The sequence below is a fragment of the Triturus cristatus genome, chromosome 7 (assembly GCF_964204655.1).
Source record: "Triturus cristatus chromosome 7, aTriCri1.1, whole genome shotgun sequence".
Lineage (NCBI taxonomy): Eukaryota > Metazoa > Chordata > Amphibia > Caudata > Salamandridae > Triturus > Triturus cristatus.
Window position 1 is genome coordinate 953,228,999 of NC_140590.1, and position 21,383 is coordinate 953,250,381.

General features: G+C 48.8%; 1 protein-coding gene across 3 annotated transcripts in view; it reads left to right on the forward strand.

Moving 5' to 3' along the window:
• Window positions 1-21,383, forward strand: part of JADE2 (jade family PHD finger 2) — a 533,878-nt gene that overhangs the window by 205,977 nt on the left and 306,518 nt on the right. For all 3 annotated transcript variants that reach the window (XM_085617976.1, XM_085617974.1, XM_085617975.1), the window contains exon 6: window positions 8,256-8,467. In XM_085617976.1, coding sequence (XP_085474102.1) covers window positions 8,256-8,467 — 212 coding nt within the window. The remainder of the gene's footprint in view (window positions 1-8,255; window positions 8,468-21,383) is intronic.

The following is a 21,383-nucleotide window of genomic DNA, read 5'->3' on the forward strand; positions in this document are numbered from 1 at the left end:
ATTACAGGAGTCCAAGACTCTGTCTCTGAGTCCTAGAAAACAGTCAAAAAGTGCAAATAAGGGTGCAGGGTGAAAACCTTCTCCCCAGGTCCACGTTGTGGGGGTCCATAGAGATCACCAGTGATTTACATTTTTTGTTTGTTGTGGTACCGAAGTAACGTAATACACAAAAATTATTTGGAGAAAAAGGGTTTGCTGCATCGCATCTGGTTGGGCACATGCACAGCGGGGGTTGGCCGCCCCTGGGCATTAGGCAGGAGCCAGGCCCTGCAAACAACCCCTTTTGCACATTGACCTTAAGTATTCCGTCACCTAATGGTCACTTAAACCGTAGGTTTTTTTGATAAATTGTTTTATTACTTTTCTTCTTAACGTCATCAAAATATTTTTATCATACCTTTCTGATGGAGACTTCTGCCCGCAGAGTCCTCACCTTTTAAATATTCCTCAGGCCTCAAACTGGATCAGGAAACTTTTCGACAGTACCTCTGTGTGCCAGTAGGTGGCGCCGTGCATCTGCACTCTAGAAATGACATGCAGAGTCTAACTAGGGGCCACTCCCACATGCTGATGACAGTTGTTTTAAAGACTGTGCATGTCCCCAGACGCAGAACCCTAAAAGTAAATTGGCGAGACCAGTGTGCAAATTCCTAAACTTAGGATCTAATAAATGGATCGCGTCCAATCACTTTAAAAAAAAAAATGATGCGGAAAAACATACATTCATATTGCCACAGTGTGTGTAGTTCTACTTAGGTCTATCATAGGAAGAGTTTTTGTACTAATAACTTTGGTGCGAGTGACAAATCAAAAAGTTCATTAAACTTAGCTCCTTCCTGGAAGGTTTTAGTGGCGTCTGTCGGGGAGCGAGGGGGGGAGATTGAGGCTGAAGAAAGACAGGCCTCAAAATGTTGTTTTCCCATAGGAAATTTTGGGAAACGATACAGAAAAAATATCTGAATTGAAGTGGTGTTGGGCTATATGTCTAGCCCCTTGTAGGAAGCTGGCTCTGTATATACTACACCAAAAGGAGGTATGGTATGCACAGAGTCCAGTGGAACCCCAGAGGTAGGCAGAGGTAAAAGTAGATAGCACCTTACTCTTTATTTGTGGTAGTGCGGGCAAGCAGTAAGGCTTTATCAGAGTGTAGTATTAAGCATTTGTTGCACACACTCAATCAGCAAATTATGTCACACACTCAAAGACTGAACCCAGACCAATTGTGTTTGTATAAAAATATTGTTAAGTTATTTTATTTCTAGAGCCAAGCCAAGCCTGACACAGGTAAGTGAAATAAATGCTTTGCAAAATCTTATGCAGTGTTTACAATTGAATGCAGGTTCAAATGCAGTTTGATTGCAGTACGGGTAAGTCAAAATATCGAAATAACTGTTCACATTACTTTTTAGTTACTTTTCAGATTATTTTTTAAGTAACTTTTTCTACTCTGTGTGACATGCCTAGATATCACACTGGGACATTTCCTAGAGAAAAGGTAAGTAAAATCAGTTTTGCACAGTTGTAGTTTTTCAGGTTTTCATACAATTTAACTCCAAACACGACAAGAAAAACAGTCAGTGTATTCCTATGGAGAGAAATGAAGGTATCGGTTAACAGGTAAATACTTGGTCTTTGGGGTTGAGTTTCTGGGGTTAGAACAAGGGTGCCCCCAGGGTAAATGATGCACTCTCAACGCACCCTCAGCTGCACTAGGGTGGCTGGGTGCAGAGTGGTGAGGCCCAATATTATCCAATGGCTTACAAGCAGGCCACTGTGTTGAGGGAGCAAAGCTACTGGTGTTAGGCTCAGGGCAAATGGGGATCCGAGTTAGCGCCCAAAGTACAGCGGCGCAGGGGCGGCTGTGTGCAGGGTGCTGTTTTGGCGTCAGGTACCCTGTTGGTTTCAATGGGTTTCTCCGGTTTCAAAAAAAGACTGCAGGCTCGGGGACGGAGATCTTCTGGAGGTGACCACTGGTTGGAGAGGTAAGTTGGGATGCCTGGGGATGATGGGACACCGTCAGTTGGGCTACCCAAGGCCGTGGGACTTCGGGTGCAGGGGTTTCTTTAGGAGTCTGGTTTATCTGCAAGCTCTGGTCGCAGTTGGTGGGCATCCTCCAGAAAGAGGCTGCAGTCTTCTCTGGGAGATTCAAGGCAGGTCAGAGATCACCAGATATGAGGTCAGGGTTGCCAGGGAGACGTCCTCGTGGTGTTGGGCCACTCTAACTCGGGCTGTGACTGACGGGTGCAGAGTGGTGCAGACTCGTGGATTTGGCTGAAGCCAGAGTCTGTGGGTGAACAAATCCGGTGTTCACAGGAGACAGACTTTTCTGTGGAAGGCAGGGCAGGTCCTTGGGATTCTTGAGGTTGCTGGCTGCTGGGCACACTGGAGTTTTGCTTCTGCGGGTTCGAGGTGGGGACAGGCCGGTAGGGCTAGGGCCAAGTCAGTGGGGGCCCTCCTCTTCTTAGCTTCCACACGGCTGTTCGTTCTTCCTTATTTTCTTCTTGGTTGTTTCTTGTCTGAGGAGCCAAGGTTCAGGGGTGCCCCTAAATACTAGATTTAGGGGTGTTACAGGTAAGTAAAGGTTGGGACCAATGGGTCCCTCCATGGGGTGGGTACACCACCTATTATGCCACCCTTTTGTGGGAGGGGAGAATATGCCTCTCTGGTTTTTTAAGATGGCGGGGCCTTGGAGTTGTGCTTCACCTTGCCTCCCCTACCTGAGGGGTGCTGTTGGCAAAGGTGGGCACACCTACCTTCCTCACTTTGTTTTCCAGCTGATTCTCCTGCTCCAAAGTGGGGGTCAGAACCGGTGGGGGCCAGTTGCTAGAAGCAGCAAAAGGCCTGGGGAAGCTCACAAAGGCTGCAAGCCTTTGAAGCTTCCCCTTAGTGGACCCTGCCCATCCTGGGGGAGGAGGCTTGGCACCTCATCCCAGGATGTGCATTATTTCAGACCTCCGAGAGCAGCAGGCTCTCGACCCAGGGGTCCAGAAACATGTCTGGTGGTGGCAGCTGGTGAGCAGCCACTCCGCCTGGACACTAGTGTTAGGTCATTTTTCAGGGGGCATCTCTAAGATGCCCTCTGTGTGCATTTTCCATTAAAACCCACACTGACATCAGTGAGGGTTTAATGTGCTGAGAAGTTTGATACCAAACTTCCCAGTTTTCAGTAAAGCCATTATGGTACTGTTGAGTTTGTAATGACAAACTTCCAGCACCATATACTCTTAATGGCATTACTGCACTTACAATGTCTAAGAAGTGACTTAGACACTGTAGAGGTACAGGGCTCATGAACCAGTACCCTCACCACTGGTATAGGGCACCCAGCTAGAGGGGTGGCTGATCCATGCCAGGGCAGTGGGTTGTATGCATGGCACACAGGGATGTGTGCCATGTCGACTCTTCACTTTATTCTGCACCAAAGCATGCGGCCTGCAAAGGCAGTGTGTGTGTGTCTGTGTATGTGTGTATGTGTAAAGGTACAGGGCCTCTAAGGGTGGCACAATAAGTGCTGCAGCCCTTAGAGGCCTTCCCTGGCCACAGTGCCCCCAGTACCTGTGGTACCATTTACAAGGGGCTGACTTGTGGCCAGAGAGTGCCAATTGTTTTATTTTTCATTTTAATGCAGTTGTAGGGAAAGATCATAGGCCCTGGGTACCTGTTTGGCAGGAGCCCAGGGCATACACAGTCAACGTACATCAGCAGTTTAGCAAAAAGTGGAGGCAACCATGTAAAAAAAGGGCACTTTCTTACAGCCCTACCTCCAGCTTACCCCCAAATTGTTATTCCATGATGTATGTTTCTACAAGTTAGCGCACCAATTTTTGACTCACTTCGAGGGGTACAATACAATACACACTCTCTTCAGATTGTTGGGCTAGTCACTTCACAAAATTCCAAAGACACATATTGAAACTTGGGATCCCAATCTACTCAAAATACTCTAATTTTCCTACAATTTCCATTGTCAATTATTTGATGGCCAAGAGGTGTTGTATTCTTTGTAGACAGACCTGCTCTCATGACGCGTTCCTCCTGCTTCCACCTGGGATACATCCCCTGTTGAGCAGCAAGTTCCTTCTTCCCTCTCCCAGAATAAAGCGGACGTACGTACTCCACTGGAATGTCCAGTAACATCTCTGGGAGGTCCTTTAGTAGAATGATACTATAAACCCTTGTCATGCACCCAATATCTTGGGAAGGACACGGAGGTAGATCGAAGCCCCAAGAAGAATACTCCGCATACCTCTTTGGCGCAAAGGAGAACCGGGTGGTGTCTCAATCCTTGCTACTTCCTATGTTCATTCAAAAAAGGTGTTAAGAGTTAGATCACCCTGTCAGAGAGACTCCTCTCTAGGGGGAGTATTGTTTATAGATGCAGCTCCATGCCCTGGTTCCTAGAAACACACACACAAACATACCTACATTTATGTACTGCAAGTCTTGTGTATCTGAATGATTGTAATTTTTATGGTAATCACAGCACAGTAATATCCAACAAAATGGACATTAGGAAAACTCCAAGCATATTTAATTGCTTATCCCTACATTCCCTATTCAATTAGACTTATCCCTACCCGATATTACATGTTCTCAGCCTCATGATGGTTATATTGACTAAATTGTAATGAAAATTCCCTGATTATTTCGATGCCAAGTTGTGTAAAGATTCCCACATACCGTCTACATCCTTCCAGTCTGCCGTCGGATATCAGTACTTCAGCATGTCCTCCTTAGCAGTCAGTCCTAGCTGCTGCTCCCAAATGCTTACATCTCTTTACATCTTCTACTCTAATTATTCTCTATGGAGATAGGAGGATGAACTCCTCTGCAGTTGCTCGTATCATCGCTTGGGAACACTAGCATTTCCACTGTTGCATATTTTCTGCACTGTTCAAGACGGAGAATGACATTTTCTGGGGCCGGTGTTGTAACCCAAGCTGTAAACGAAGATTACCTTGTAGCTTCTGTCATGGAAGGAAGAAGAGGAAAGTAGCATTAGCTTGACATCCCAGAGGTGAGCAAAATGAGTATTGCAACTTTTAACATGGATCAAAATGAAAAAAAATGAAATTCAGGTGAACTTAAGGCACTTGAAGGTAACATAACGTGTATTTGTAAAGCGCACCTTCAACCAGAAGGGTATCTTGACACTGAATAACAGATGTTTATTGTTACGCAACTCAGTGGTGCTCATTTTATCGACCTCAGAAGGATGCAGGGCTGAGTGGACCCGCCAGGATTTGAACCTGTGACCATGAGCGTTAAACACACGCCCCTAGAGTGGACGCATGTGTTCACTCAGCCAACAGACCCGGTTAAGCAGCCCCTTTTTCTATCTGTGCCTCTCAAACATAACCATAAATCTAAGAGCCTTTGTACCTGGGGCTTCCTCAAAGCCACTCTATATTGATGATGAAAATGAGGCATTCTTTAGACTTTTTTAAAGTGTATTTTTCTAGTTAGTGTAATGCTAATAAGGTTTATTGATAACCCCTTTTAGAGGGCCACAGGGCATACAGGGGCTACTGGGCCCAACCGTGGTGGTTGATGCCTTTTACTCCTGGTATCCCGGATCCCGGCCTGCTTATGGGTCCTGAGCAACTCGGCCAAGTACCCCTTCTGCACTTGACTCTCCTTGGTAGCTGTGGTTGAGCAGTCAAGGCTCCCTCTCAGGGGGTGGGGAATGTAGATAAGTCAGTGAACATGACTCTTAACTCAAAATGCAAACAGTACACGCAATAAATCAGTCTCCAGTCCAGAACTCGTTGATCTAAGAAACTAAAAAAAGGGAGTAATTTGTTTCTAACTCTTCATATGCAAAGGTATACAACAATCAGAAGCAATAAAACAATCCCCCTTGAGGTCAGGCCAGTAGTAGTTATCAGGCAAATTCTTGTCCCACCATCCTCCTTGTAACACGTTGGGGGTTATTCCCCATTCACTGCTGGCCACATCCTGGTATTTCTGACTATTAGGCCATACTCTAGAGTTCGCCCTTTGATTCTTTAGGAATGTGTCTTTGGTGTCGCAGCACCATTAGCAGCAAGTCCCCCGGGGCCTAAAGGCCCAATTTCAGTTTTGCCCACTCTGGTGGTATGGCAGTGTTCAGCGAGTGCCTTCTCCTTGGGCGCTCCCAAGTCTGGATCATGTATAGCAAAGTTGAGCCACCCGCTATGGACACAGCATTACCCAGCGGCTCAGGCTCTTTCTGTTGAGTAGTGCTTCTGTGCGTTTTCCAGTGATCGGAGCCGCTGCTGTTCAGTAGGCACAAAAGGTAAGTTGCTTCCCCTACCCCCAGCAGAGGTAAGGGGATGCTATTGTGATCCTCCGGCTCCCGACTGGAGCTCCAACGAGGGTGTGACGTCCACGATGGCATCTCAGTGGCTTCGTCAGGTGCAGATCACAGCATGCCAGGCTCGGCCTGCTGGCCACAGCAGTTCTCCTTCGGTCCAGGCAACGACCCGAACCCTAGGTCAAAGTAGTCCCGGCAGCCCCTCCTGGCATACGGGGTTTCCCCGGTAATCGCAATACGTTTGCAAACTATCCTTAAGTGATCACCCTCACTATGGTGACCCCTTCTGGCATACGGTGTCGACGATTTTGGTAGTCACAAGTGGTGCACACCTGGGCCAGACTCAGTTCGTCGACGACCTCCCCTCTGGCATAGGTTGTCACCACAGTGCGGTTGGTGCTTCCCGCCCAGCATGGCCTGAAGTCCTGGTCACAGGCAAAAGTCTTGCAGAGCTTCCCCCTACCCACATAGCCCGCCTGTCTGCATGGCAGATAACAACTTTTTGGGGACTCAGCCTTCCCTTCTTATAGTCCTTTTCCAGGGACCAAATGTGATTTAGGGTATGAGTCTTTGATGTTTTATGTTGGGGTTCTGTTTCTTTTGTTTCTTCTCTTTCTTCTTTCCTCATGAAAGATGTCTCACAACAGGCATGACTCTGAAGCTGATTGACCCACTACACAATTCATGGGCGTGGCTAGAGTTCACACCTGGATTTCAGCCACAGTGATATATGCATCAGAAGGTTAATCCCAGGCTCCCAACTCTACTTTTTATGATTCCCTTATCAGCCTCATCTACCTTCCTGATATTTTTCTAGGCACCTTCCTTGTGATCTATCACTGAACCAAAGAGCAAAGGAGTCTCACCCCTTCCTCCAGTGTGTGTCCCTCCCAACTCACAGGAATGCAGCAATCCACAAATCTGTCCAGGGGGATTACTCTCCTCCTCATGTCTTCACCAGGCAGGCTTGGGCTTCCCAAAATGGAACCCAGGTTCCTCCATATATTGCACTCTTACAGGGACATTTACTCAGTGTATACTCACAGCACACTTACTGTCCAGCACTGATATCTCTATGCCTTGTTCCCTTGCATGTTCACTTGCAGTGAGCACACACAGTCAGAAAGCACTGTTCAGAGGTGAAGCATTCCTGTATTCAACCAGGGTGTGCTTGTTTTAAAAGAAACACTCTACTAGCACACACTCACTATGTGCGCTTCACAACATTTCACTCTTAATGTATTGTATATCACGCACGCAAAGGTACACCCAGCACATGCTTTCCCTGCGCATGCACTCCACAGCCCTGACCATCTCATGTAATGTATTCCTCTCAGGCATACATATACCCTGTACATGTACTAGCCACATATGCACTCCTCAGTACTGCTCCATCCCTGAACCCTTCCCAGGCACACACATAACCTATGTGGAGTCAGTACTCCTATGCTGTGCAGCACTTCACATCTACTTCATGTAGGTCAAGGGTGAGATAAGCACACAGCAGTATAACATTTTAAAATATGAGTGAGCCTGTGGGCATCACTCCAGTGAGACAGGGTGAATGTTCCTGTTCACTATTACTAACACTTTACCGTATGCTGCTACTAATGCACTCGTGTTGCCTAACTGCTGGTGAAGGTGGTAGCCTTCCACTAATGAGAGTAGAGCATTGGGTGCCTCTCCCTTGTCCAACAAGACCGTAATCCATGAGACAGGCCTATGCCATGGCACACACACATGACCCATGACCAAAAAAAGTCTGCCATAGGGATCCAGGCAACAGTACAGTAGAGCACTTAGGGCAGGGTACACTTCTTTACCATGCAGAGAACTTTTCCATCCCAACAGGTTTTAAGCTCACCTTGTATAAGGTGAATTTTTCCACCTTTGTCTTGCAATATTCATATTTATGCTTGTTTTATTAAAATGAAATATTTGTTTCTGCCTTATTCTGCAGACATTCCAAACTTAGATGAATCTACCATGGAGAAGGTTATGGAAGAGCTTGAGATGACGTGCTATCAGAATATGAACATTGCAATTGAGACGGAAGAGGGTCTTGGAATTGAATATGATGAGGATGTAGTTTGCGATGTGTGTCGATCACCAGAAGGAGAAGATGGAAATGAAATGGTTTTTTGTGACAAATGCAATGTCTGTGTGCACCAGGTAAATTGGCGATATGCTCTTTATCTTTACATAATGCAGCATTGTAGCAGCTTACATTTTCAAGAATGGTAGAATGTACTTCACATATGACAAAACGCGGGACAGCAGCACTCAATTATATATTGATGATGGGTACACCACTGAAGTAAAAGCATAATTAATGAAACGTAGCTCCCTAGATAACCCGGAGTGTTCAAAACTGTAAACTAGAGCTATTTGTATTTATTTTTGTTATTGATAAGGGGTTGACAAAACACTTGAGGGAGGTCAGCCACGGCCCGTGCAGGTAAGAGCGGTGGGGCCGGGTGGGGGGGATTTCAAAGGATGATGACGAGGGAACATTAATTATTTATTTAACTTTCATTGTCATCCGTCTAATTTCCCCCTCTCCCCAATCAGCCCCACTGTACCACAGCTCTTACCTGCTTGGGCCGCGGTTGCTCAAGGTTATCAAAGCACTATAGAAAAACTTAAACACTCCATGCAAGGTATATTTGCCGTTAAGTAAATACGCTAGTACTGATAAATCCCCATTTTTAAGCCTTTTAATTACAGTAGATTTGTTTACATGCGCAGGAACAGGTGTATAGCATTCCAGGGAGGTGGTAGAAACAGAATAGCGCCCCTCCCCTAAACCCAAACAGAAGGATCTGAATAAGTATGAGATCAGAAGACTGTGCAGTGAGCAATGATTGAGTCTTTTCATGGTTTTGAAATGGAACTAGCCTGATAGCCTTCAAGTTTTAGTTTTTGCACAGGCAGACTGTACAGGGATAAATCATTCTTAAAGGGCCACATGTATCAACCAAATTTGCGTTCGCAAAAATCGGGCCCGTTTGCCAATGCAAAAAAGGCTTTTTGCATATATCAAAACCCATTTTGCGATTCGCGAACTTGTTGTGAATCGCACAATGGGTTTGCGATTAGGTATTTGGAAGCGGCGTGTTTAGGGAGTCCCTTCCAAAAAGCGAATCCTAATGGTATGTATGAATGTATTGCGACTGTTAATGAGGTCGCAAAACATTAGCATTTTACCACCTCCTTCAAGTAGGTGGTAACCCATTCGCAAATGGGAAAGGGTCCCCACGGACCCCTTCCCCTTTGGAAATGATTGTAAAAACGTTTAAGAGCTGGCAGTGGTTCCATGGACCACTACCTGCTCTTAAAAAATGATAAAACTTTTCTTTTTTTAAACGCAATCAGTTTTCTTTTAAAGAAAAGGAGCTGCATTTAAAACAAGCATTGGCATAGCCAATAGGTCTCGCCTTTGGGACCATATAAGTGTTTAGCCATGGAACAGTTGCATAACTAAATACTTATAAGGTCCCAAAAGCGAGACCTATTGGCTATGCCAAGCGGCCGTGCGGCCGCGAAAGTGAAAGTGATTGCGGTAAAAGCGGCGCGCGCCCCCACGCACATGCACTGTAGCTCTAGGCTGGCCTGGTAGCACTTTTTGAAGCCCTCTCAATAAGTCTCACCAGACCAGCGCATGCGCTGGGTCAGGCGAGACCTAAAAAAGGATTGCTTTATGTAAAAGCAATCATGGACATGGTGGTCTGCTAACCCTAGCAGGCCACCATCCCTGTGATTTTAGCTATTCCTAGGGGGTCGCAAATAGCGATCTACCTCATTAATATTAATGAGGTAGGTCGGTTTGTGACCCTCTAGGAATCGGTATATGAAACTCTTGGAGTTTCATACATTGGAAATTGCGATTACCTAATTGCGATTCTCAGAAAATCGCAATTAGGTAAACGCATTTTCCAATTTTGATAGATTTGGCCCTAAATGTCTTATATGTAAGAGTCTGTTAGACAAACGGATCAAAAGGTGCGTGTACTTCACAAAGTGAGCAGCAAGAGCGAGATTAAGGGGCAGGGAGTGCCTGGTAGTGGATTAAAGAGATCATGAGGTGCTTTAAAATCATCAGCCACCGTATTTGGCGCATCCACCTCCGGCTTCAATCTGAGTAGAGCTTCAACACTGGCAGTCACTGCATTACAAATTAAGCACTGCGGCCTGGGCCTTGTACCATGTACATTCACTGCTTGTCTATTCCTAGGTGATTTTGTTTAGCTCACCAGCAATGAATATTTCATATGAAACCGGGTCTCCCTTTCAAAGGGAAGGGAGCCCACCCTGCCTCAGTCCCTTGTGCAGTTCAACCTGAAATCTAAGTTCTTACCTCTCCAGGCTGCCCCAAAAATCTCAAAGCTGCTCTGAGAAGGTCCTACACTGCACTTTGCACTATGCCCCTCTCCCTCCTTTTTCTCCCTCCCGTTTTAAAACGGACAAAAATAAGGGAGCAACATGTGAACATTCTCATTTTTGTTTATAACCAATTTTTATTGATTTTGAGTAAACAAAACAAAAGTAACAACACAGCACTGATACGCAATTCCAGCTTGATACATTGATGAACCATTATCACCAGCTAGACACAAATATGAGAAGTGACCCAAATCCCTTTACAGTTCTGGAGGGAGAAACCTTCTTTATTTCATTTGGCCCAACAATTTGCCCCAGCCCCAGTGTTTGGCCTGACATCCCCTGGCCTCATATAGTGGTTTTTCCTGCGCTGCACACCAATGTACGCCTTTGCTCCCTTTTACTATACTCGGTGGGGTTTATCCAGAATGCTGCGATGTCTCACTTAGCTACCATGATGCAGTACGTAGGAGGATTTTGTCTGCCCTGGATCCGTCCAGTCCGTCCATTACCCCCCGGAGTAGGTTTAGGGGCTTGTGTGGTACCTCCCAAACCAGGACGTTAGTGAGCTCAGATTCCAATGTTTGGGGTGAGATGCGGACATGTCCACATCATATGGTAGAAGTCAGCCGGTTCCAACCCACACATGCTGGAGTGGCTCTTAGGCCCGCCCTGTGAAGTCGACTGGGGCTGAGATATATGCCGTGATGATAGTATAGCTGGACCAGGCGAAGCTGGCTGAGGTAGTGATGGTTTTTGGTGCCATCAAGGCGCCCCGCCAGTCTTCATCCTCCAGGGGTCCCAACCAGGCTTCCCATCGGTGTCTGAGCGGGTCGAGTGTTGTTGGATATTATTGGTTAAGGAGGGGTATATCCTTGAGACCCCCCCTTTCCCCAGATTTCCCATCATAATCTGTGCTTCCATTGGGCTAAATTCGGAGAGCGATGTGTCTGCTGGTATATGTAAGTTCAGAGCATGGCGTAGCTGTAAATATCTGTAGAACTGAGAGGGATGGAGAGTGTAGCGAGCCTATAAGTCTTGGTATGAGGGTAAGTGATCCCCAAGCCACATGTCACCCAGCTTCATGGAAGGTGGAACAGGGTGTTTTGGACGAAATACAAAAAAAGTAGTAGTATCATCATTTTAAATAAGGCTATTCTCCTGAGAGGGTTAAGTTGGAGGTTTTGCCAGCTTCTGAGGTTCTTTTTGGCTTTCTTAACCAACTTGGTGATGTTGAGTGACCATGCCAAGTCTGGGTCCAGATCCCGCGTTATTTGAATGATTGTCGCCATATGGGGATGTTTGACTGTCAGTCAAAGCATTCTCTTGAGATGTGAAGGGGCACCAAGGCCGAATTGGCGGGAATTAGGCGTAATCCCGATACCCGCTCAAAAGCGCGGAGGAGCTGGAGGCATCTGAGTCCAGATTCTCCTGGGTCTGCTAGGAAGAGCAAGACATCGTCCGCTTAGAGTGCGGTCTTGTCTGCGTAGGAACCCCTCTGTCTCTAACCTTGGACCTGCTCAAATGACTGAATGAGGCATGCCAACGGCTCCATTGCCAGAGCGAAGAGGGGCGAGAGGAGGCATCCTTGCCTCGTCCCCCTTCCGACCAAGAACAACTCTGAAAGTGCCCCGTTTATAAGGACTCGCACCCTGGGTTTGGAGTATAGGACCTGAACAAGGCGGCGGAAATGATGGCCAGACCGGCTGCAGTCAGCACGCTATCTAGATACTGCCAGTTGACTGTATAGAATGCTTTTTCAAAATCGACTAGCAGTAGTGCCAGATAGTCGGTGAGTGGGTGACGGTCTGCTAGGGCTAGGTGGAGGCGCCAAGGGCATTGCCTTGTACCTTATGTCGGCATGAAACTGCATTGGTCCGGGTGGACAAGTTTACAGAGGAATGGTCGCAGCCGTTGGGCCAGTATTGTGGCATATATTTTAACCTCCATGTTGATGAGTGAGATCAGGTGGTAGTCCGCACAAAAGGGTGAAGGGGGTTGCGTTTTAGGGATGATGACCAAAATTGCTGTATCCGTTTCAGGGGCGAGTGCCCCTGACTCCACAGCCTCAGCGAACAGATCGTGGAGGTGTGGGACCAAGACATCATGATAGGCAGCGTAATACTCTTGTGGGAAGCAGTCAGTACCCAGTATTTTCCCAATTGCGAGCCGCGAGATGGCTTCACCTATTTCCTCCCGGGTGATGGGAAGGTCCAAGCTGGCTGCTTCAGCCGCGCAGAGCTGGGGAAGGTGCAAACCTTCCAGGCTAGCCAGCTCTGGTAGCGAGGCCTCAGTCTTCTGGGCTGTGTAAAGCCGGGAGTAGAAGCCAGAGAATGTTTGGGCTATAGCGGATGATGTGCGGTGTGTGACACCGGATGAGTCCTGGATCTCTGGGACTATACGGTTAGCAAAGGGGTATAAGGCCAGTCTGTGCAGTATCTTTCCATTTTTGTCACCCCAGCCATACACCCGGGCAACTGAGGACCTCCAAAGCAGTTTAGCTGAGTCTAGTGAGATTTGCTTTATCTCGTCTCTTGGTAATGCTAGCTGCCTCATGTTGCCCTCCTCCCCCGCCCCAGTCATGCAACCCTCCAGGTGAGTCGCTCGGGCCTCGAGGAGGGTCAGACGGTTGTCCTGGGCCAACCGCCTAGCCCTAAGTTGGCCTTTGGCGAAACCACAAATAGTGGCCTTGCCTGCCTCCCAGAGGGTGCTTGAAGAAGATACTGAGCTCTGGGTGAGGAGATAGTATTGTCGGAGTTCCTCCCCAATTTCTTTTTTGAGGTTTTTGTTCTGGAGGAACCAGGCGTTCATTCTCCATATGGGCGCAACGTGCCTGTGGTGTCCCCCAGGTGCAAAAGGAGCGGCGAGTGATCTGAGATGCCTCGGGGTAGGATATTGATGTTTGTTGCTCTCCGGCTTTTCGGGGCTGGCATGAAGACCATGTTGATGCCTGCATGCGTGTAGTGCGGCGCGGAAGTGTGGGTATATTGAGTTCGTCTGGGATGCCACTTTCTCCAAACGTCACAAAGACCCAAGGGTTTTGCCCAGTCTGCCAGTCGTTTTGCGTGGTGTCCTACTAGATGAGGGTGTACCTGTGGTGTCAAGGTTTTGGTTCATAACCACTTTGAAGTTGCCCCCAATTACTGTCTCGCCTAGGGGCAGATAGGAGACAACCTCGCTAACTTACCCCAGGGTAGCAGTGAGGATAGCTGGTGGCGCGTATACAGATACAAGATTAATAGTGTTCCCACCCAATATCCCTGAGAGGGCTACGAAGCGGCCATGAGGGTCCTTGAAGGCGTGAACGGGTACGAAGAGGAGGGTGCATCTTAAGAGGATTGCCACCCCACGTGAGTCCCGCTCAAATCCGGAATGCCATACCCTGTCGAACCGGTGTTGTGCAAAGAAGGGGCAGTGGTTACCCACAAGGTGAGTCTCCTTGATCAGAAGTACATCAGGGGGGTGTCTGTGAGCGTTTCTCAGGGTCGCTGTGCGCTTGACTCCATCGAGCAGGCCATTAACATTCCATGACATGATTCGGAGGGGCTCATCCCTATTTGACGTTTGTGTCATGACTTGTGTGTGTGGGTCCAACAAATGTGTGGGTCCAGTTCCCCAAGGGGTCAACTAGGGCCACAGGTAGAAGCGCTTTTGGTATTTGGCGTGTGCTGGTTGGTGAAACGGGAGAGTGCTGTAAACATAGAAGAACGGTAAACTAAAACTAAGGACAACTGTCCTAACACCCCCTCCTCAACCCCCCACCCTATACTTCTAGAACTGAAGCATCTGTCGCCCTAAGAACTTCAAAACCAATACGATAAACTGTTGCGTCTAGGGTGTGAGATGCATGGCGGACCCCTCATTGAACCAGGATATGTCCTTTGCATCGGCAGATGGAATCTGATGAATAGGTCATTTGAAAGGGACAGTCTATCCCAACCCCTTAAGCGGGCTTCTGACGGCCCCACGGGATGCCATAGTTAGTCCGCTCCTGATTCAGATCGCTGGGCTCCTGGAAAGGTCTTTGTCAATGGATTCAGTGTCAAGAGTCTGGGGGGGGGGCTACCCCCGGTGGTCGGTCGCCTCGAGGATCGGTTCCGCTGTTGGGGATAAAGGCTGGACGACACATGTTGGGACCTCAGGCCCTGGGTAGCTAGGGTCGGTGATGCTGATTAAACTCTGCGACCTCCATGCCCTCTACGTGACCTCCATGCTCCAGGAGGTGCAGATGGGGAAGCGTTGGCCCGGTGCCCTGGAGGCGAGGTCGTGGCCCGAAGCCTGAGGTGACGTTCTTCCGTCAGGCATGTCCATGCCAATTCCAGGGACTCAAAGAAGTGGGCTTTGTACTGTACGACGACCCGGAGGTGGGCAGGGAAGAGCTGCCTGTATTGGAGGTTAAGGCTGCGCAACTTCTGTTTAACGTCCTTGTACGAACGCTGCTGCGCCTGAACCTCCCTTGTGTAGTCCGGGAAAACCATGATGTTGTGGCCGTGGTAGGTGAGGTTGTTCAGAGAGCGAGATTCCCGTAGGATTGCGTCCCTGTCTTTGAAGTTTAGGATCCGAGCAATGATGGGGCGATGCCAGGTGCCCGGCGGCGATCTTGGTGCCAAGGATCTGTGCGCCGGCTCCACTGACAACCATGCGGATAACGTACCTTCGGGCATGCATGATTTAATCCACTTCTCGATAAGGGTCGCTGCTTGTCCTTGCTCAGACCCATCGGAGGTTGTTGCAGCACGAACGGTTTTCGGTGTTGTACGCTCTTCTGTGTAGCTCTTTCGTGTGGGTTTTTAGGTGGGCCACCTGTTCCTTCAACTGGTGGACATCGTCTTCGACTGTGGGGAGATGAGATTCTGCTTCGGAGGTGTGAGCCATGGCGTTACGGAGAACTTGCCTTATCATGGCCATATCCACCTGGACTTCGCCAATTTTGTTCTCCACTGAAGCTTGTGAAGAGCTAAGGGCTTGAAGGATTGTGGTGAGGCCACCTTCGGGGGTGAGGGTTTCTCTCTGGCGTCTTCTGGGGGCCCAGATCCATTCTTTGTAAATTGGTCCATTTTAGTTTGCGTCGAGGTCGGCTTTGGGCCACGGTCCTTCCCCATGCTGATCAACGTCCTTGTTGGACAGAAACAATGGCTCGTATGGCTTAATAACCAAATATGTAATATATAAAGCCCAATGGCAATAACAACAAAGGGTTAACGTGATGTCAGAAAGGAAAGTTGACCACACACATTAGAAACCTGGTAAAAAACATTGTTCTTTATATTTACAATGAAAAAGTCTTTACTAAAAACTATTTCACAATATACATTCCAAACAAAATGACAGTTTCTTTAGACAATTCTGAAAAGTGTCCCAGTGAAAGACAGTGAATAAACCTAAACAAAAAAATTAACAACAAAGTGCAACATAAAAGGTTTCAATTATTCATTGTATGGGCGACCAAAGAAAGGGAATTAGTGAGATGTAATATACCACCACTTATTTCTCATAAGTGTTGGATAGTGGTTCGCCTCTTAAATCTCGTCAACGACGTTTCGAACCTATTTGCAATGGAGGGTCTCTTCAGGACAATTTAATATAGGGACACCTGAACAATAATAGTATTGACCAACACGTCAAAAGAGTGTCACGGTGCTAGGAGTGAAGCAAAATAACTCTCAGAGTACCCGGCCGGGTGCCCTGTGAGGGTTAGAACGGGAGGAATCAATTCCACAATCGGTATTCGTCTCACATATGCCCAACAAATACTTTTTAGCGCAAGCGAGTCGGTCTGGTAACGAAAAGGCTAAGGGATATAGCCATAGTATGTCAACCGCGTTCTTAATATCGCTGGTATCAGGAGTTACGATATACTCTCCCAAAGACGTTATGTCGTCTGGCGCTACTACGAGCAAACGGCAAACAGTCTGCTTGGTACAATCACCATTTTAGTGCTTGGGGTTTGAACGCTGCTCCGATCGCTGCGGTGGGGTTGGTGACCGGCCCCCAACGTGGTCCACGTCAGGGGTAGGGGAGATTGTTGGAGGTTTCCCTGGTGGCGGGGGGTTACTCTACACCTCCAGGAGTGGTGCAGTAGGTTGGCCCGTATGGTTGCTTGGTGGGCCTGCAGGACTACCCTGCTCCACGCCTCAGGCGCCTCTGCTCCCATGCCGCCGGATGTCAGTAACTTGATGGGGGTTCCGGGGCTTCACCGTCGCCGGATCTGTTTGTCAGTGCACTGTGGGTCGGGGAAGGAAGAACTCACTTTCCTGTGCCGAGCGGCCCTCCGCCGTGTGTCATGTCAGGGCCTATGCGTGTATTTCCTTGGCCAGTCCGGCGTGTGAGTTGTCTGTGAGGCTCTGGTATTGGGCCACGACCCGATGCCTCCAGGCCCCTGCAAGTACTTAGTTGAATGCTGTCTTGGAGCTAGCGGGTTGGAGAAAGGATGTGAGGTAGTCCAGGCCCACTCTTCCAGTGCACCACTCCCCAGCGTTGTTGCTTTGGCTGAGACCGTGGGGTGGCGCAGGGGACCCAGAGTCTTCTGGCAGCGTTGGAATGAATGGCAGGCCACGGGCTGCCCCCACGTTTTGCCTTCCCTGGGGCCGCATGTGGTGGATAGGAGATGGCTGTGGGGTGGTGTAGGGGGCCCGGAGTCTTCTGGCAGGAGTGGACGTGGTCCCCACGTACCGCCCTCCGGGGAACCGCAGGTGGTGGATGAGAGGTGGGGGGGGGATGTCCAACCCCCGTGTGTATCATCACGGACTGCAGCAAAGGCCCGCTGTCTCAGGACCCCCACGGCCCCACTTTTTTTGGCATAAGGGTGCCGCCAGCGTCCTGCGCCCCCGGCCGCCTCCCCGCCCGGGTCTTCTATCCACAGCTCTGGGTCTCTGAGGCCAAGGGGGCGCGAGTCGCTGGGGTTCTGGGCAATGCTGAGGGCCGTGGCAGGGACGGGACACCCCAGGTCCTCCTCGAACGCGCAGCACCACCTCACAGGTGTCCTCTGGGATACAGGCCTAGCCAGGCTCTTGCCGCTCGGGGTCTCCCCTCCCGGTCTGCAGGTTTCGCACTCACCGCTGGGCTCGGGTGCTCATTTTTATGATTCATAGTTGTCTGATTGTCAGATATTCATATTCAACATCGTTTAATATATTTCACAGGTATCCTTCAGGGTTTTTTTTATGAACTTTTTTTGCAAGTATTATCACAACAAAGAAACATCATGCCATAACTACCTTTGAAGTGCTTCTTGAGCAACTAGAAAAAAGTTTGAAAACATTTTTTAAAAAAGGAGCCACATCTGATTGCACCTTTCTTGATATACATTGAGAGGTAGCAGATCGAACATTAATGTTGAAAAAAACCAGTGTCTGTGTTTAACATCCAGGTGTTCAACCTCTAGTGCCATATTGATATTGATTTTGATAAGCACCTGTGTGACTTAAAGACAATTAATGTTGAGATATGATGTCACTGAGTCATCGTCAGACTTCTGAGAATATTGATGTTGCGTTCATCTTATCACTCTTCACTAAGTCCTTTCGATAAAAATTAATTTGTAGTGAGTTCCTACTAGGAAGACCATAGCCGAGAAGAAAAACTGTTCAGCATGTACAATGGCTTTTACTACAAGTGGGTGTACACTGGTGCCATTGTTGCAAGAATCGTGAAGGGAATGGCGTTCCTTAATTTCCAGAATTTGCACATCAAATTGATGTACTCCGGCATGAGTAATCTCTCGAAGATTCAAACTAAGAGGGCTAATTCCATATTGGAGCTGTTGACAATATATACTTCTAAATCTCTCAAGGACTCTGTATCTAGAATGTCACTTTGTTAACCGACAATAATCGGGAAAGTAACAATACTAAACATACAGTGCATGATTGCTCACAATAGCTCCTCTTTGAAGTTTTAGATGCCTAAACACATGGCATCATCAATGTTCCTGAAACCAGTGGCGCCTTCATCCTTGAGCTGAAGATAAACATATTTCTGATGGATACATCTGCCAGTGGATTCCTCACCTTGTGAATATCCCCTGCGCCAGCATTCCACTGAACTTTTCTTTCCCAGCACTCCACGTTGACGTGGGTGACGTCCTAATGCATCGGCTCCGCTCGCGACTCCGTACGACGTCACCGGAGCCATAAGAAGCCCACGTCGGCGTGATGACGTCAGTTCCCTTTCTTCCGCGCCGTCGACGTGCAACGGTTTTTTCCAGTGCTCTCTAGCTACTTTGTAGTATATAGCTGTGTTACTGTTTAAAATTCGGTATGTCTTCGACGAGGAACTCGGGCTTTAAGCCCTGTAGGGAATGCGGAGGTCTGATGTCCATGACTGATCCGCATCAAGACTGCTTATGGTGTCTTTCTTCGGACCACGATATGGAGGAATGCGGGTGCTGTAGGAGTATGAATCCTAAGGCACTGAAGCTGAGGAAGACTAAGCTCTTCATGAAGAAGATCGGTGAGGAGAAGAGAGGGAGAAAAAAAGAGAGGTCGAGGCGGGAGTCGTCGACTTCGAGGTCGTCGAGGTCAAAGAAGCATCACAAAAAGAGAAAGCATTCTTCTCGATGTCGGTCCTCGAAGTCCAGGAAGTCGAGGTCGACTTCGCCCCGTCGGCGTCGGAGCAAGGACTTGTCACCTTCTCCTTCTCCTTCGAAGTCTCCAAGAGGTTCTCCTTCGTTGAAGCGGGCTCCAGCTCAGTCCCCGACGCAGTCACCGGCTCCGTCTAAGGCGTCGACTCCGGTTGGAGTGGAGTCTGATGTCTCCATGGATGAACAAGAACAGGAAGAGCCTGCTCCGGTGCCTGTTAAATCTGCGACTCCGGTGGAAGATACTGCGGAGCCGACGCCGGAGACTCCACAAAGGGATACAGGGTCTGTTCCTTATCCGCAATTTCCTGCTCCAGGTACTGATTCATCAAATTTTCTAAATGCCATGTATGGTATATTTAACAGGGCGGCCTTCCCATCCGAAGCACCAACTGGTCCTGTGGGTCCGATGGCGTATACGCTAGGGGTGCCGCAGCATTATGCTCAGGCCCCCTTTTTGCCCTTTATGCCGATGGCGCCTTCGTGGCAGTTTCCGGCGCCGTCTGGGGATCCGACACGACTTCGGATGGACCATCAGACTTCGGAACCTTCTTCGACGCCGCGTCCGACTCCATCGGCGCCGCGTCCGGCGCCGCCGACTCCACCTGTGGCGCCGCCGACTCGGTACCTCTGGCTCCACCGACGCCGCGTACGACGTCGACGACGCCGGCTCCCCGGATTCGATCAAGGAGGGAGGCCCAGAGGGTTTTGGAGGAAGGAAGATATATGGAAGAAGGTGAAGTCGACTCTTCTTCAGATGAGTTTGAGGGGATTGAAGAAGCAAGTGGGTTGGATATCACCCCTGAGTGGGAGCATACGTCAGCTAGATCTTCTCCGCCTCAGGAATTGGCGCCCTATCATGTGGTGATCAAGAAGGCCGCAGATCTCTTAGATTTGCAGCTGCCCTCTGTGGAGTACAAATCGAACTTACTTACTGAGGTGTTGCATTCTCCATCATCTACTTCGGAACCTTTGTTGCCTTTCAATGAGGCCATCTTGGAGCCGGTCTTGGAGGTGTGGAAGAAACCTCTCTCATCTCAGGCGGTTTCCAGGCAGGTGGCAAGAAGGTACCGGTTTGCACCAGGGGATCCTGATTTTTTGTCTACACATCCATCCCCAGAGAGCCTAGTTGTGCAGGCTTCTTGTTCAAAACATGCTTCGGGTGCTTTCCCTCAGTCTCCAGCTGATAGGGAGTCAAAGAAAATTGATCAGGCGGCCAAGAAGTCCTTCTCCTCAGGAAGTATGGCGCTGAAATCATCTAATGCCACATGCCTTCTGGGGCGTTATGTTCATGCCTTGATGGACTCTATTAAATCTTTGGCCCCTACGTTGCCTGAGGGGGATAAGTCGTCCTTCTTGGAGGTTGTTGCGGACACTCAGGCAGCTGCCAGACAAGTGATCCAGTCAGGGCTGGATACGGCGGACTCGGTGGCGAGGATTATGGGGTCGTCTATAGCCGCAAGAAGGCAGGCGTGGCTCCGTTCCTCTGGTTTCTCGGCAGATGTTCAGGCCACGTTGGTTGGTCTGCCATTCGACGGACAGAAACTGTTTGGGGAGAAAGCAGACTCTGCCCTTCAACGTTTTAAGGACAGCAGATTGACGGCAAAGTCCTTGGGTCTGCAGGCTCCTGCTAGGGGTTCAGCTTTTCGGAAGTTTATGGGTTTCGGAAGAACATCCTTTCGCTCCTTCTGACAGCCCCAACAGCAGCAGCAGCAGCAGCAGCAACAACAGAATCCCCTCTATAGGTCCTATAGAGGGAAGCAAAGGGGTCGGAGAGGTTCTGGTCGCAACCCCTATTCTTCCTCCTCCTCTTCTGCTCCCAATGAGGCTTCAGGGAAGCAGCCCTAGATCCCCCATCCCGGATCATGTAAGTCCTGTGGGGGGTCAGGTGTCCTACTTTCTACGGGGTTGGAAATCTATTACAACAGACCTTTGGGTTTTGAACCTCGTAGAGACTGGGTACGCCCTTCCCTTTCGGGAGTTTCCTCTTCCTTACCCTCCTTGCCAAGGTTATTGCTCAGAAGACCATCTGCTTCTCCTACAGAAAGAGGTTCTAGCCTTGCTTCAGAAGGGTGCAATAGAGGTGGTTCCGGAGCAGGAAAGGGGTCAGGGATGCTACTCCCGGTATTT